The 16778-nt window shown below is 43.7% G+C and overlaps 1 protein-coding gene across 1 annotated transcript; it reads left to right on the top strand.

Annotated features, from left to right (window-relative positions):
* The first annotated feature begins 3611 nt into the window (after positions 1 to 3611).
* Positions 3612 to 15190, top strand: LDLRAD1 (low density lipoprotein receptor class A domain containing 1). Its single transcript, XM_032766952.2, has 6 exons — positions 3612 to 5462; positions 5872 to 5923; positions 11534 to 11674; positions 12271 to 12408; positions 13108 to 13236; positions 14578 to 15190. The coding sequence occupies exons 1-6, from the start codon at positions 5442 to 5444 to the stop codon at positions 14721 to 14723; spliced, it is 627 nt and encodes a 208-aa protein (XP_032622843.1). The 5' UTR covers positions 3612 to 5441; the 3' UTR covers positions 14724 to 15190.
* Positions 15191 to 16778: the final 1588 nt, after the last annotated feature.

Here is a 16778-nt window from a genome sequence, read left to right as displayed (position 1 = left end):
TTGGGCCTTGTTATTTACCTGAAATGTTACGATACAATGAATAGATGCTGAAGTCCAGGACTCAGTAACACTCTACCATGGGTGACGCCTACAAAAGTTGAGTTCCTGTAATGAACATCTCAAGGTATTAATTTCTATAAACAAAACGATAGTCCAAAGAACCAGACTTTCACAGTATTATACATTTCAGGTTTTATCCAAGTCCGTTATCAGAATCAAACTAATGCCAGCAGTTCCCACTCTAAATAGACTGCAATTCAGTCATCTTTGTAACCATTATTGGAGCAGACCTAGATCTTATTTACCAATTTTTAAGATGGCAAAACAATCTCTGTTCCTCTTCCTTATACTCAGATGCTTTTTTTCTGAAATGCCAATTTTGTGTGCAGTGATTTGGGTTTTGGCTCTGCCCCAAAATGAAAACTTTAGTAAATTGCTTTAAGCTATTGTAGATGAGGAACAACTATTTCCTCACCTTCCTCTTTCCCATATTATTGTACGTGTGACCTTTTTTCTCTCTTGTTTTGAGAACTCAAAAACATCGACACTTAGAAACAGGAATCCTAGCATCTCCGTTGCTGAATAAGCAATGTATGATTTAAGTTACCAAAGACTGATAATTCCTGCTCCCCATGGTGTAGTGGCCATAGCCTATTGCACCATCAGAGTCCGAGGTGAATGAAAGTCATAAATTTATGTGCTTATCTATTCCACTGATTTTATTACTCTGCATCCATCTAGTTAGGGCTCACATTACCCTACAGTGCTGGCAAATATTACTTGAGTAGTTGGAGAAACTGAGGTACAAAGGGTTCTGATTTTGGCCAAAGGCAGTTCTTGATTGAGTTGTGATTTATATGTAATCCCACTCTGTAAACCCAAGTGTTATCTAGTAGGCTACAGCAGAGAGTATGCTGGTCTCTGATTTCTTAGTGACTGAAAAAGATGAAATGTCCTTGCTGGCTCTTAAACTTAATAACAGAATATGGAGCTATGAGTATTTGTTATCTCTGCTTTGGATCCTGCATGTGATCATGTGGGGTAAGATCATTCAAGTTATTCAGAATGATCCCAGAAGAGGATGGTGGATAACTAGTCTCCCTGAGCTCTCTGGGGATTTTACTAAATTCTTTTGTCATTCCTATTTTAACACTTTAAAAAAAAGCTTATGACAAGCCACTTGGGAGGACCTATTTTTTATAGAGGCACATCGTTATCGTCTTGCTGCTGCTGTTGAGAAGAGTAACTTCTGCATGGGTTGTGGTCATAGGCAATTACACTCAGCATCACTGGTACCAGGACATCTAATTGAAAATCCTTGTGCGTTAATTTACACCACAATTTTAGTTCTAAACTTAGGATGTTTAGCATATCCAAAACTGCAAGGAGACCACATGCCAAGTCACTTGTAGCTTTGTTTTTTCAACACAGTAGTCTTCCCAAAGACGAATGGCACCCCTAATTGAGGATATTACAAAGCTCCTTAAACTACTAGATCACTATTTTGACTATTACATGTAGTATTTTTGTAAATGATTTGCATGGAGTATCTATAACAAACTTCTGTGGCACCAGTCTGCTTGTGTGTTCAGTGCTTCTCCCCCCCACCAGAGTATGTTCTAAACAGTTATTTAAGCAGTAAATCTTGCCTGGGCAGGAACTAGCCCTTTATGCTTGGACAGTATCTATCATGTTGTTGAGACTGCAGGGGGAAATCTTAAACTAATAGGGGAGCATAAGTCTAAGATGTGCAGTGGGCTTGGAAATTTGAACTGGTAGGTAAAGGATAGCCCAAGGTGCTTAGATATGTAGAAACTGATGCATCACCTAGGGTCCTATCACAAATGAAGTGTGACCATATCTCATTAGATGTTTGCTGTATGTTTGGGCACAGCAGTAAATCTTATGTACCCAGAGTCTCTCAGGCCTTCTTTGGATATGTTTGAGCTAGAGAGCAAAAGACTGGAAAGAAAATTGAAGTTTCCTTATAGTGATGACCTTTCAATATTTGGATGATTAAGATACAGCTTAGCTTCTCCCTTGTCAAAGCACAGTAATTCTAACTGGATCTACACTACAGAAAAAAGCAGCATCTTCTGAAGACCTGTGTTGGAAGTAATATTCTCCTGTTAATGTAGATAGTGCCTCTAGGGTCTCTCCTATTTGCATTTACCTCTGGGTTAAAACAGATCTTTGTTTTCTAATTCTTTTCTAGTTTGGAATGTTTCCTTTTCATTACTAATCTTTGTGGAAATAGAAGTTCAGCAACTGAGTTTGCTTTAGTGCCTGTGAGGATGATTCATTTAGTTATTTCACTGTTTCAGATAACCATCCTCTGCCCTGGGTGCTATCACATTAAAACAGACAATAACTTTAAACTTTGCCACTGCAATAGCTGTGTATATGCCCATCCCTAAGTCACAATCCTCGTACTCGCTCACTATCTAGCTGTCTCCTTATGTAACCCATCCTCCTTACATTTCCAAGAAGGTGACAGGCCTTACACCCTGTCTGGAAAATTAAATCCTGCTCTGACAGAGGCTGTTGTCCTCAGTAAGCTCTGTTCTGCTAAGTCACTAGTAAAATAGCATGTGGGAGTGTTGAAGATCAGTGGTGCCCTGAGCTATTTGTTTTGTGGGTATTACTGTATACTTACTGGTTTACCTAGGAGTCACATGATGTACCTGCATTGCCAAACAAGGCTCTGACCTTTCCTCTGAGCTGCTCCTGTCCCCATTATTTACCTTCTTTTCATTAACCACCAGCATTCCAGCTCTGTTTTCATCCCCTGCCCTCCTGCACATCCCTGGGTCACCCCATTTCCTGAACAATCTCCTTTTTCCCTCCCACATCACACATAGGCCCCACACATTTCACCCCCCAGGTGAAGTATGATCTGCTCCCACAGTAGAGATGGAATTTGGGGGGAAGGAAGATGTGTACCTTGCCAGCAGGGCTGGCACCAGCAGGGCCGCTGCTACAATTAAGGCAAACTAGGCAATTGCCTACGGCGCCAAGATTTGGGGGCACCAGAAAGTGATGCTCCCAATTTTTTTTATTTATTTGTTTATTTTTACAACAGTTCCTCCCGGAGCATGCAGTTGCTGCTCCACTTCTCCTGCCTCCTAGGCTTGCGGCAACAATCAGCTGTTTGGCGCTGCAAGCCTGGGAGGAGAGTTAGAGCAGGGGTGGCATGCTCAAGGAGGAGGTGGATCAGAGGTGAGCTGGGGTGGGGAGGTGCTGCACGGCTCTGGGAGGGGAGGAACTGCCGCAGAGGGGGTGCCTCAGCGCAGGGGGGAGCTGCCGTGGTGGGGTCACCTCAGGGCAGAAGGGGGAGGGCAGAGAGCTGCCGCAGGGCTGGAGGGGATAAGTGGTGCAAGGTGGAAGTTTTGCTAGGGCGTGAAACTTCCTTGCACCGGCCCTGGGCTCCAGGACCTAGCAAAGGAAGCAGGTGCCTGGGGTGGCCAATACAAAGAGGCAGCACTACAGTGGCAGGTCTCTCAGTCCCTCTCTTCCTCTTTGAGCTGCTGCCTAATCTGCTTTTTTTTTTTTTTTCCCGCCACTTGGGGTAGCAGAAAACCTTGGCCAGCCCTGCATGCCAGCTCCTATTCTTTTACTTCCTGAAGAGGAGGAAATGGTCAGAGGATGGACATGTGTAAGACCTTAGACCTAAGTCAATGTCCTATACTAGAATAAAACAAACACTAATTCCTTTTTCTTATGCTGTTGGGGAAGGAAGTGGTACAGGCTCTCTTCCCTGACCCAGCGACACATCTTCAGAGAGGAACTGGTGCCAGTGAAGTTGGGTTTGCAGACTACAGCAAAGCAGCGTCTGTCTTTTTGCTACTTGCACCCAGTGTTGGGCTCACATCCACCGGCAGGGAAAGATAAAGCCTGGGTCAAATAGCAGTGGAGTTAAAATGAGGGGAAAGGAAGGCTGGCAGGAAGTTACACAGAAAAAGGTGTGGTGGTAGTGGTTCTGAAAGTTTTAAATATTAAGCTTAAATTAACTGGCTTTTTCTTTTAATCCTGCCATCAGTTCTTTGGTTTGTTTTCAAAATCCACGCTGAAACTAGAAAGGAAAGAAAAGGGGGAAGAAAATTTCTGTTTTGGTGGTTTGCTATGTACTGCTGTCAAAAGCTATAGCAGAGGGGCTGGAGTATTATCTATGTTATATAGAGCCCTTTACTGCTTCAAAGCATGGTACCAATACAAACTGATCCTGCGCACCCCTCCAAGGTAGGTAAGTGTTATCCCTGTTTCATGGACTCTTAGCAGGCCTGATTCTCCTCACACTGGTTCTAACTCTGATTTTTTGAAGGAAGGTCCTCCTATTTTATGCCAATGTAAAAGAGGGAAATCGGGCCTGCCAAGAGTTGGAGTCTCGGAAGTGCTGAGCACCTTTAAAAATTCAGATCCTAAGGGGACGTACACTGCCATAAAACACCCCAGGCTGGCCCGGGTCAGCTGACTCAGGCTCGCAGGGCTACAAAATTGCACTGTAGATATTTGGGCTAGGCCAGGAGTCTGGGCTCTGGGATTCCATGAGGGAGGAGGGTCCTTAATGGTGTCTTTGTTCTGGAGAGAGGATCTATCCCTTTCCTACCTGCCACACACACATTTGTCCTTGGTTGCTTTAATCATCCTTTCAGCTTGGGGCTATGTATCATGGCGCTGCTGTCTATTTCCTTTCTAGCACTTTCCCACAAACCAAAGGGAGCGTCTTTCCCTGACCCTGAAGGCAGAAAGATGAAAAATGGACTCAGTCAAGCAAGGTTAGAAGGATGAGCTTTTCCAAAGTGCCCCTGGGCCTCTCTGCTCTCACGGCAGGCAGTGGGAGCAGAGTCAGGCCGGTGACAAGCATTCCCGGAAATCTTCCGCCAACGCTCTGTGGCAGTTACCTAGTGTGCCTGCAGCCACAGTAACTTCTAGTCTGTTTGTTAACACAGTGACACTCAGCATTCTGGCTGGGGCTGGCTAATGCTATTGCAGACAGACAGACCGACCGCCGCCCTTCCTGCAGCTCTGCCAAAGCACCTCCTGCCCTGCCAGCCCAGCTCCAAGTGCAGCTTTAGCTGTGCGGAGTGAGCTGTGTGGTGTTTGCTAATGTGTCCACTAGGGACCAGGCTATGACCACCCAACTCTCTCTCACTTCCGCCCAGAGCCAGAGAAAAGGCTGATGCTGCCTCTCCTGCCATCCATCATGACCTGTATCATATGTGTATGACTATAGATTAGAATGACTCTTTCCTGTCTACCTCTGTTTCTCTTAGTAACCAGGTAACACAGAAGCAGTGCCCTTCAAGGTGTAGACTCATTAAAACAGAACCATCTGAAAGAGACGATCTGCCTGCAAATGGCCTGGCTGAACCCTGTACTGGAAAAAAATTCCAAGGCTTTTTCAACTCCATTTAAGTAAAACATTGTGTCTATACCTAAATATGAACAGAACTCATCCTCAGGTAATTTTATCCCCTTTGAAAAATGTCATGACTTTTTAAAGAATGCTGATGTTCATTCAATTTGTCTGGCCTCTTTCCTGCTGGTTGCTGTACAATATCTAGTTGTTTATACATAAAAGTAATTCCACCGAAAGAAAAATATGTATCTGAAATCCTGAATTTGTATTAGCTTTTGCTTTACAAATGGATGAATGAGATGGAAAGACGATCTAGCAACCATTTTGTTAATGAAATATCTTCCACATCTTAAGATGAAATGATCTTTCTTTTTATATGAAGGTAATGAGATGTATAAAATGTATTTCCATATAAAATGACACAAGCACCAGAAAAATGTAACTAACATTATTTGAAATTACCTGTAAACATTGCTTCTTTAAGCTATGTATTTTATTTCTGTTATTTATAGAGAAGTTTTGGTGGAATCTCATTTGACTCAACAAAGTCCTCTGAAGAAAGAGGTAATTAATAAAGTATAATTGAATGGCTTGGTAAAGAATGTGGAAACCAATAGATACATTTTTATCTACATAATATAAAATACAAGTAATGTTTTACAGTTTCTTGAGTGGCTTTTCTTTTACTAATGATAGGAAAAGTGTCTAGAATATAAAACTGATAGGTATAAGCTGCCTTTTGGTGGTAGGGAAATGGCATGCTATCTGGTACATAGTACTGCATGCAACATCTTGTAGCAATGGAATCTTTTTGTGAAGGAAGAGACTCATGAAGAATGTCTAAATGCCCTGCAAGTTCTTAAGGGGTTCAAAAAAAGTCCTATACTCATCTGGGTCACATCTGCATTGCCAACTTCAGCCATTGTTGTTTATTGTCCATTTAAAAATAAAAATGTGAAAATAATAAAATTCAGTAGGAAATATTTGCAAGTCAGGAAGCAATGGCACTTTACTGCTATCTTTCTCACAGTGGTACCATTGGTTGCAATAATTATACTTAATGTTTGTAAACACTTTCATGTCACAAACACACGTTCTATTTTCACATGCTCTTGAGTTTCTGAAATGTTTGCCTTTGGAGATGAACGGTTCCCTGTGCACTCTCTGTACAAAGGTGAATTGTGTGTGTTTCAAATGGGGCCAAAATCTCAGCAGCAGTGGGGCAAAGACCATGCTTTCATTCATGTTTGTACTCCACTGAGCACAGCTGACACTTGACAAATTGCTAATGAAATGCAAACACTATGTTAATGCAACATTACGATTTTGCAGATAAACACTCAAGGTCAGGAAAAAAAATAAGGCGGAACATACAACTTAATTGTACTCCTTTGGACTGATGCATTATGATAGTCTAATTATGTGATTACATACTATTTCTCAAACAACATACTGAAATTGGGGTCCCCCCCCCGATTACTTTAGAAACATGATTCTATGGAAGTGTGATGCTGAATTTGTAGACATAATACGGAAGTGTAAGGGAAGAGTTAAGGGTTTGTGTTCAGCTTTAACTTTCACATTTCCTGACTTTTAGGCACTTAACTGTGTAATCTTAAAGTTGTAAAAATGCAGTTTTAGCATTTGATTTCCTAGGTTTTGCTTTGTGTTTTCTTTTTTCTTTGAAATGGCCTATTACAACTCCAACTCTCTAATTCTTTTCTCTGGAAATGTAAGTAGTCATTCTGAGGGTCTATTCTGTAACAGTTTCTCATTAGTATTGGCTGTTTCCCTATAACAGAATGTAACGTGCTAGTGGTGACAGTAGGAATCATGATGTCCTAAGGGGACATCCTGCTCTATTAGGATATAAAAATAGCTATACTGGGTCAGACTAATGGTCCATCTAGCCCAGTATCCTGTCTTCCAGCAATGACTTGTGCCAGACGCTTCAGAGGGAATGAACTGAAGAGGGATTATTCAGTGATCCATCCCCTGTTGTCCAGTCCCAGTTTCTTTCAGTCACAGGTTTAGGGACACTCAGAGCATGGGGTTGCATCCCTGACTATCTTGACTAATAAGCGTTGAAGGACCTATCTTCCAGGAATGTATCTAATTCTTTTTTGAACCCGGTATACTTTTGGCCTTCACAACATTGCCTGGCAATGAGTTCCACAGGTTGACTGTGTTGTTTTGTTTACACCAGCTGCCTATTAATTTCATTGGGTGACCCCTAGCTCTTATGTTATGTGAAGAGGTAAATAATACTTTTTCTCCAGGCCATTCATAACTCTGTAGACCTTTATCATATTCCCCTTTCATTGTCTCTTTTCTAAACTGAACAGTCCCAGTTTTTTAATCTATCCACATATGGAAGTTGTTTCATACCCCTAATCAATTTTTTGCTTCTCTGAATCTTCTCCAATTCTAACATATCTTGTTGAGATGGGGCAACCAGAACTGCACACAGTATTTGTAATGTGGGGGTACCATGGATGTAGATAGTGGCATTATATCTTTTCTATTTCATTATCTATCCCTTTCCTTAATGGCTCCTAATACTCTGTTAGATTTTTTTGGTGGCTGCTGCACATTGAACAGATGTTTTCAGAGAACTTCTATGATGTCTCCAAGATCTCTTTCTTGAGTGGGAGCAGCTAATTTAGACCCCATCTTTTTTATGTGTGGTTGGGATTATGGTTTCCAATGTACATTATTTTGCATTTATCAACATTGAACTTCATCTGCCATTTTGTTGCCCAGGCACCTAGTTTAGCGAGAGCCCTTTGTAACTCTTCGCAGTCAGCTTTGGACTTAACTGTTTTGAGTAATTTTGTATTGCCTGCAGACTTTGCCACTTCACTATTTTCCCTTTGTCCAGATCATTTATGAATATGTTGAGCAGCAGTGGTCCCTGTGCAGATCCTTGGGGCACTCTGCTATTTACCTCTGTCCATTGATTGGTGAGGCATGATTTCCCTTTACAGAAGCCATTTTGACTCTTCCCCAACATTTTATATTCATCAATGTGTCTGATAATTGTGTTCTTTACTATCATGTCAACCAATTTGTGAGGCTTACTGACCTGTAATTGCCAAGATTGCTTCTGGAGTCCTTTCTTAAAAGATAGCATTGTATTAGCTGTCCTCCAGTTATCTGGTACAGAGGCTGATTTTAACCATTGGGTTATCTACCATAGTTAGTGGTTCTGCTATTTCATATTTGAGTTCCTACAGAACTCTTGGGTGAAAACCATCTGGTCCTGGTGACTTATTACTAGGATCCTACCAAATTCACAGTCCATTTTGGTCAATTTCATGGTGATAGAATTTTAAACATCATAAATTTCATGATTTTAGCTATTTAAATCTGAAATTTCACAGTATTGTAATTGTAGGGGTAGTGACCCAAAAAGGAATGGAGGGGGGTGTCACAAGGTTATTGTAGGGGGGTTGAGGTACTGCTACCCTTACTTCTGCGCTGCTGCTGGTTGCGGCACTGCCTTCAGAGCTGGGCAGCTGGAGAGCAGCCGCTGCTGGCTGGGAACCCAGCTCTGTAAGCTGAGCTGCTTCCAGCAGCAGTGCACAAGTAAGGATGGCATGGTATGGCATTGCCACCCTTACTTCTTTGCTGCTGCTGGAGGGGTGCTGCCTTCAGAGCTGAGCGCCCAGCCAACAGCTGCCACTCTCCAGCCACTCAGTTCTGAAGGCAGCAGCGCAGAAGTAAAAGTAGCAATACTGAGACCCCCCTAAAATAACCTTGTGCCCCCTTCTCTGCAACTCCCTTTTGCGTCAGGACCCCCAATTTGAGAAATGCTGGTCTCCCTGTGAAATTGGTATAGTAAAGGGTAAAGTTATACACAAGACCAGATTTCACGGTCCGTGACGCATTTTTCATGGCCATGAATTTGGTAGGATGCTGCTTATTACTATTTAATTTAGCAGTTTGTTCCAAATATGTCTCTGTTGACATCTCAATCTGGGACAACTCCTCAGATTTGTCATCTAAAAAGTACATCTCATGAGTGGGGATTTTCTTCACACCCTCTGCAGTGAAGACTGATGCAAAGAATTCATTGACGTTGATGAGAGTTTTGCCACTCATTTAATGGGCCAGGATTTCTCCTGGGGAATCTGTTCCTAACCCTACCTCTGACTTTCTCTGTTATTTAACTCTCTTGTGCCTTAGTTACCCTCATCTGTAAAATGACAAGAGCTTGCTGTACTTTAGAATTTATTATAGTAGGGTCAATCACCAGGGGCAGCTCTAGGAATTTTGCCCCCCCAAGTACGGCAGGCAGGCTGCCTTCTGCGGTTTGCCTGCAGAGGGTCCGCTGGACCAGCGGACCCTCTGCAGGCAAGCCGCCGAGGGCAGCCTGCCTGCCGCTCTCACAGGGCTGGCAGAGCGCCCCCCATGGCTTGCCGCCCCAAGCACACGCTTGGCGTACTGGGGCCTGGAGCCGCCCCTGTCCATCATATTTGTAAAGGGCTTTGAGCTTCCTGGAGGAAAGATACTGTAGTGGAGCAAAGCTCTTCTCATTTCACATTACACTTGAATATGTTTGGTATAGTTTTGAATTTAACCTTTCATTCAGCTCTTGCACATTATCACCTCTGTTTCAATTTGTGTCACTGGTCTGCTGGCACTGACAGCATTACTAAGGAGCGTGCTGACAGAGAGAGACCACATAGACTAAATCCTTAATAGATTATGCTCAGAGATTTTTGAGATGTTAGAAGCAGAGCTGAGGTGTAAAAAGACTTTGGTGAATGTTCATTTTAATTTTTAAACCTAAATTTGGTCTGACTGAGTTTGACTCCATTTGTGTTCGTTTTGCTGCAAATATTCTAGTGAACAAGCTTAGTTAGCACAAGTCAGCTCTTGGCGCATGGAGCATCTTTTTGTTCCGTGTCTGTGCGGCACATACCACAATGAGGTCCTGGTCCGTGACGAGGGTTTCTAGGCAACACCGCTTTACAAATAATAAATAAGAATGAGTAGTAATGAAACCAAATCTTAAGATCAAATGTTCATGGAAAGCACATTCTAAATCGGGGTGGGCAAACTACAGCCCGCAGGCCACATCTGGCCCATGAGACCATCCTACCTGTCCCCCACCTCCAGTGCTCTGGGCGGCGAGGCTGTGAGCTCCTGGGGCAGTGCAGATGCAGAGCCTGGCCTGACCCGGTCTCTGTGCTGCGTGGTGGCGGCAGCAGCGGTGGTGGTGTGGCCCAGCTCCAGCCAGGCAGCACGGCTGTAGCGTCACCAGCCACCGGTGCTCCAGGCAGCGCAGTAACGAGGCAAGGAATGGGAGGGTTGGATAGAGGGCAGGGGAGTTCAGGGTGGTGGTCAGAGGTCAGAGATGTGGATGGTGGTCGGGGGGGAAATGGGGTTGAATGGGGGCAGTGATCCCAGGGGGCAGTCAGGAAGGAGGGGGCATTGGAAGGGGTGGCAGGGGGCAGTCAGGGGACCAGGAGCGGGGGAGGGGGGCATGGAGTGTGGATGGAGTGGGGGGGCCGTCAGGGAAGGGGGGGTTGGATGAGGCAGGAGTCCTGGGGGGGGCAGATAGGGCTGGCCCACGACCCCTTCCCCTAACCGGCCTTCCATACAATTTACGAAACCCGATACGGCCTTCAGGCCAAATAGTTTGCCCATCCTGTTCTAAATACACCTCTACCACGATATAACGTGACTCAATATAACACTAATTTGGCTGTAGTGCGGAAAAGGAGTGCTCTGGGGGGGCGGGGCTGGACACTCCGGCAGCTCAAAGCAAGTTCGATATACCGCAAGTTTCACTTATAACTCGGTAAGATTTTTTGGCTCCTGAGGACAGCATTATATTGGGGTAGAAGTGTAGTAACCAATAACAATGTGAATTCTCAATTTTAAATTATACTTATCCGTATGTGCACTTTTGTTGCTCAGTGCCATAAGACAGCCAATTATGTAACAAAAATGATACACTGTGATCCATGAAACTAACCAACACATGTTTTGAATTTCAAATATTTCCAGTTCTTTGCTCAAAAACTTTGGGAATAACTCTGAAGAATGAATGAATGTGAGAATTTTGCAGTCTGCTTAAACTGCAGTTTACAATGTCCAACTCACTTTAACCCCCGCTCGTCACTTGTGAATCCTGTGACATTTAGTTCCCTTTTATTGTCACAGATCACTGCCAGGAATGCAGTGCATGTTTAAGTTGTACTCGAAGATGCCTCTGTATCTCCATTATTGCACTGCTTGCACTCGGCGTTGTAGGTGCTGTCATTGGTTTCACCGTCACCTTTGGACTCCCGCCACCCACTCCTGGTCAGTCTGTTATCTTTTTCTATCTAAAATAGTTAGTTAATCTCCAGCCAAAGTGTTAAGTTTTCAATAAGTTAGACATAGAAGGTGCCACTTGAAACTTTAGACAGGGGAGAGGAAGGGAAGGAGAGAGATGAATTTGTTCCCTTCCAAACTCTTGGTGACAAGTGCTACTTTGAACGTACACTTGTCCTTGGAGCTTTAATAGGATTCTTGTGACTCTCTAGTACTTAGTGTGGGTGGCATAATCACATTTTAATACACTTAAGATTCTAATGTAGTAGAGCATGTTAGCAGGTAGGATCCATGTATAAATGGACCATTGGTCAGTTCCAGGATGGCAGCTGAATTCCTGAAATTCCGCATGTTTTTCTTCTGGTTAAAAACATCTTTTTGGTCTTGTCCATGTGCTCTTGGTGAACGTGGAAATGTCTGTTAGATCTGGTGACCAGAGAGCAATTGTTACAAATCAAAACGGGGTGGGAGATATTAGGCATCTATATAAGACAAAGCCCCAAATAGACTGTCCCTGTAAATTCTGATCACCCTAGTTAGATAAATCAGTATCTGAGCTCATTTATCTTCTGATTTCTTTTCAGTAAACCGTTTCTGTGTGACTTCAGGTAACCAGACTGGCTTTTTGTGTGATGACAGAGTGACTTGCCTTCCAGCCAGTCAGATCTGCAACAGAATCAGAGAATGTGTTAATGGAGAGGATGAGCAGGAGAAATTATGTAGTAAGCTTTTTTTTTTTTTTTAACATCTTCTCCCTGTGATGGTTTCTTCAGTCCTCCTGTGCATGTTCCTCACAATCCCTGGTTTTCTCATGTTGCTCCTTACTCAGAGCTTACTTTGGCACAGAATAACTGAACAGAACACTTCATAACCCAGCTGCTGAATGACCAGATTGTTCAAGGCTGCACCAGGAGTCTGTGGAGAACTAGAAACAGAAGAATTGAGGTCACTTGATTTGCACTTGTGAGCTTTAACCATGAGGCCTCCCTCCTCCTTTGCTTACATGGGCTACTGACAGAGCATCGTGTTAGCATATGGAAGATCTGGTTTTGATTTATGGTTCAGTGAGCTACAGAACAGATGGTCTTGTTAAAATAGCGGACAGGGATCCAGAAGATCTGGACTGTACACCTGGCTCTGCTGCAGACTTCCCATGACACTTTGGGCAAGTCACTTAAATGCTCAGTACCTCAGTTTCCCCATCCTTAAATGGGGAATAAGCACATTTCCCTCCATCTACCAGGGGGGCCATGTAGGTTAATATTTTTCAAGTGCTTTGAGATCCTTGCTTGGAAGGAGAACATAGACATGTAAAGTCATATTAATAGCTAATAATCGGTTTCTCAGCCATTATATTTATGTCCAACTGTTGTTGAGTGAAGTTAGAACATTTCACTATCTCCAGGTGTCTCATCTTGTAGATGATTTGCCCAGTAACCTTCCAGGATACTTGATCTTCCGCTGCAGCAATCCTGTGTACTGGATCTATGCTGATCAGAAGTGTAATGGTGCGAATGACTGTGGAGACTGTTCTGATGAAAAGGGGACCTGTAAGTCAGCCACTTTTTTTCACTGATGTAAACAATAGTTAAAGGGCTTGGTGTTTGTAAAGGATGGTGGACTGACAACCACAGAGACTGACGTCCTCCTTTTACCCACAATATAGATCAGTAGTTCTCAAACTTCTGTACTGGTGACACCTTTCAACAGAGCAAGCCTCTGACTGTGACCCCCCTTATACATTAAAAACACTTTTTAAATATATTTAACACCATTATAAATGCTGAAGGCAAAGCAGGATTTGGGATGGAGGCTGACAGCTTGCAACCTCCCTTGTAATAACCTTGCAATCCCCTGAAGGGTCCTGACCCCCAGTTTAAGAACCCCTGAGATAGACAGAACGTGAGTAACAACAGTGCAGACTTCCTCATGTCATCCCACAAAGCGACTTCAACCTTGCCCTTCATTCAGGCTCTATGACCTGCTCAGTCCTTAGTCTGTCTGCTGAGACTGTCAGTAAGCATGCCAGGTATTGTGGTTTTATGTAGACATCTGTTCAATGGTCATTGGATTGTCACCACCAATTTAATTTCACTTACGCTGCTAAGCAGACATCTGATGCTAATAACTCTTGATCACTAACAACTTGGGCCATATTTAGACTAACAACCTAGAGGTGAAAGGCTTCATAGCCCATTGCCAATCTCTTGAGCCATTTGTTCTCTGGTGTACGCTGACTTCGGATTGATTTTGTCTCAAAAAATGACTGTAGCCAGCCGTGAAAATTCAAAACTAATGGCTGATTCTTATGAATGTTTACAGCAGCTTACTAAGTTCCAGTTGGAATTTAACACACCTAAAAAAGTTCATATTTGAAAATTGAAGCTAAAGGTTGGGATTTTCAAAGCAGTCTAGGAAAAGTAGACACATCTTCCACTGAAATCAATGGAATTGTGTGTCTAAATCACCTAGACTGTTTCAAAAATCTCAGCCACAACATGCAGACCTGAATTGATGCATATCAGCAGCTGCATCTAGAATAGCTAGTTTCAGATATACAGATAGTAACATTCAAGTAATGGCATTTGTGTGTCATGAATGTTAACTGACTGCTCCTCTTACTGGTAGCTAACTGTCCCTGACTTCTGGAGATAGTACTGACAGAGAGACCCCTTTCCATGGCAGGTCTGTGTACCCACCAGTATCTACTGACTCTAAGAAATCAGATGGCTGCTTAAGGTTAAATACTCCGGTGCTGGGTGAAAGCTTTTCTTTCTTGTGCATATCAGTATCTGCTAGGTGAGAATTCAGATCTGCCAACGTAAAGTCTAAAATGTAACATGTAAGAAAAGCAGAAGAGCCAATGATCCGTGTTTTCTTTTTCACCCTAGTGGCTAGCTGCCCTCCTTGCGGGACTCAGTGGTGGAGATGCACACCGGTGTTTTTCGAGTATTGCTCCTGCATTCCTAGGGCCCTCTGCCAAGACAGAATTCAGCACTGCTCAGACTGGTCTGATGAGTATGCCTGCAATAGATGAAGTAGTAGAGCCAAGAGGTAACTATGCTCCCCAGGGCATAGTCTGCATTCTCACCTGCCAGCCTTCTCCTCCTGCTGCTTTAATGTCCTGGGTTGAAGCTTTTGTCTGAAAATGACACGGCCTAGTGGTTTCCTGACTACCCTACAACAGCACTGAAAGGAGGCGAGGACAGGGGCAGCTCCAGGCACCAGTGCAGCAAGCGCGTGCCTGGGCGGCAAGCCACAGGGGGCAGGCTCCTGGTCACTGTGAGGGCAGCAGTCAGGCAGCGCCCGTTTCTGCAGGAGGTCCACCAGTCCCGCGGTTTGGGCGGCAATTTGGCAGCGGGTACGACAAAGGTGCGGGACGAGCAGATCACCCACAGAACCGCCGCCAAATCCATGTGACTAGCGGACCTCCTGCAGAAACGCCGCTGAAGGCTGCCTGACTGCCATGCTTGGAGCGGCACAAAACAAATAGCCGCCCTTGGGGTGGAGACTCAGCACAGGATTGGGAGCCACGAATGGCACAGTTCTAAGCCTGTGTCTCTTGCTGACTCACTGTGTGATCATGGGCAAGTCGCTCACCTTGCTATGTCTTAGTTTTCCCATCTGTAAAATGGGGATAATACTGCTCTACCTCCCACTGTGTGGTGATGGTTAACTAGTTACCACCTGTAAAGTACTTTGATGATACAAAGTGTTAGCTATGAGTTGAGGTTGTGATTGTTGAGTTGCATATGCAAGTCTGCAGGGAGAGGAGGGAAATTATAGTAGACAGGGACTCTGTTTTTCTTTCCTTTTTAGGGAAAACCCCCCTGACAAATACAGATTAAGTATCGACTAAAATAATAACAAGACCAGTAGGTTTTGATAACAGCACTCATTGCTATTTGATCACTAATCTGTTAGCATGAAAGGAGGAGAAATCCCCTGAGTCTTTTATATCTCTCAACTATATGAAACCAGGTTGCAAACACTCATTGCTGTCTACCTATTTAAAAAAATAATTCATGGTAAATATCCCCTGAAATTAAATTGGGTCTATGTCTTTTCTGCAGAACTATTTCTGACGTGAAAATGAGGGGAAATTTTAAAATAAGGCTTTTAAAATAAGTGTTATTAAAAATTCTACCTATATTCTTCCATTAGTTTATTGTTGTGAGGGACAGAGACACCATTTGTTAACAGTACAGTACACGTTGTGTTGTAGTGTCCCCTTTTGTGACTGATCTTAAAGCAATCCCTGCAGGTGTATGTGTAACACCTAGTTGCTCATCCCATTGTGGCTTTATAGGGGATCAGATGGACAAGATGCAATAGTGAGCAAAGGGCCACCCCAAAAAGTGAGGTGAGCACAGAAACGTACATTAGAGTTGGATAGAACAGTGTGAGCTCTCCACACATGCAAGTGTTACATGGGAGCCTTTCTAGCACTAAACTTTGAGTATCCATCATCATGGCCTTTTTGTGCTTCAGCACGTAGGAGTAGGACCTATTCACGTTCCCCAAGCAGAAAACCCAGTGCTCTGTGGCAGAAACCAGCTGCCTAAGTGAATGACCACAGCTACAAAGCAGAACACAGAAATAGCTATAATTTCAAACAGAGGTAAAGGCAAAGAGGAGAAACCCACCTTACAAAACCGCTTCTCCTGCAAAGCCATTTAGCAACAACCTACTAAAGGCTATCTGTCAGGCTTCCAGAATAGTCCCTGAGGTGGAGTATTGCTCGTTTTGCCTGTATTATGTGTCTGATTTGGATGGTCAGTTTATGATGGTAGGGACCTTATCTTCCTTTGTTTGTATGTTGCCATTGGGGGGTGTGGCAAAATGAGGGGCAACAACAGCTGTGCCCGCACTCTGATCATTGTATCACCAATTAAATCACCTCAGGCTAAGCTGGGGGAGGGGGGCAAAGCTGTGCCTGTTTGACAGATTAGAATGGGCTGGGGAGAGGTAAAGCACTAATTAACCCTAGGCAGTAGAACAAGACAGGAAGGAAGTGGCAGGGGGATCTAGAGAGAGAGGGGCAGGCCCAAGAGAGATCTCCTCCCTTTTCTAGCCTTGGTAGGCTGAGGAA

This window comes from Chelonoidis abingdonii, chromosome 7 (genome assembly GCF_003597395.2).
Source record: "Chelonoidis abingdonii isolate Lonesome George chromosome 7, CheloAbing_2.0, whole genome shotgun sequence".
Lineage (NCBI taxonomy): Eukaryota > Metazoa > Chordata > Testudines > Testudinidae > Chelonoidis > Chelonoidis abingdonii.
The sequence above is the reverse complement of the archived record's forward strand: the minus strand, read 5'-3'. Positions and strand labels throughout refer to the sequence as shown.

Excerpts from the sequence above, each read along its gene's own strand:
- LDLRAD1 (XM_032766952.2), top strand. The coding sequence starts at position 5,442 with ATGAACAGAACTCATCCTCAG. Across the intron at positions 12,409-13,107 it reads TGAGCAGGAGAAATTATGTA|ATGATTTGCCCAGTAACCTT; the intron begins GTAAGCTTTTTT and ends CTCATCTTGTAG. Across the intron at positions 13,237-14,577 it reads TTCTGATGAAAAGGGGACCT|TGGCTAGCTGCCCTCCTTGC; the intron begins GTAAGTCAGCCA and ends TTTTCACCCTAG.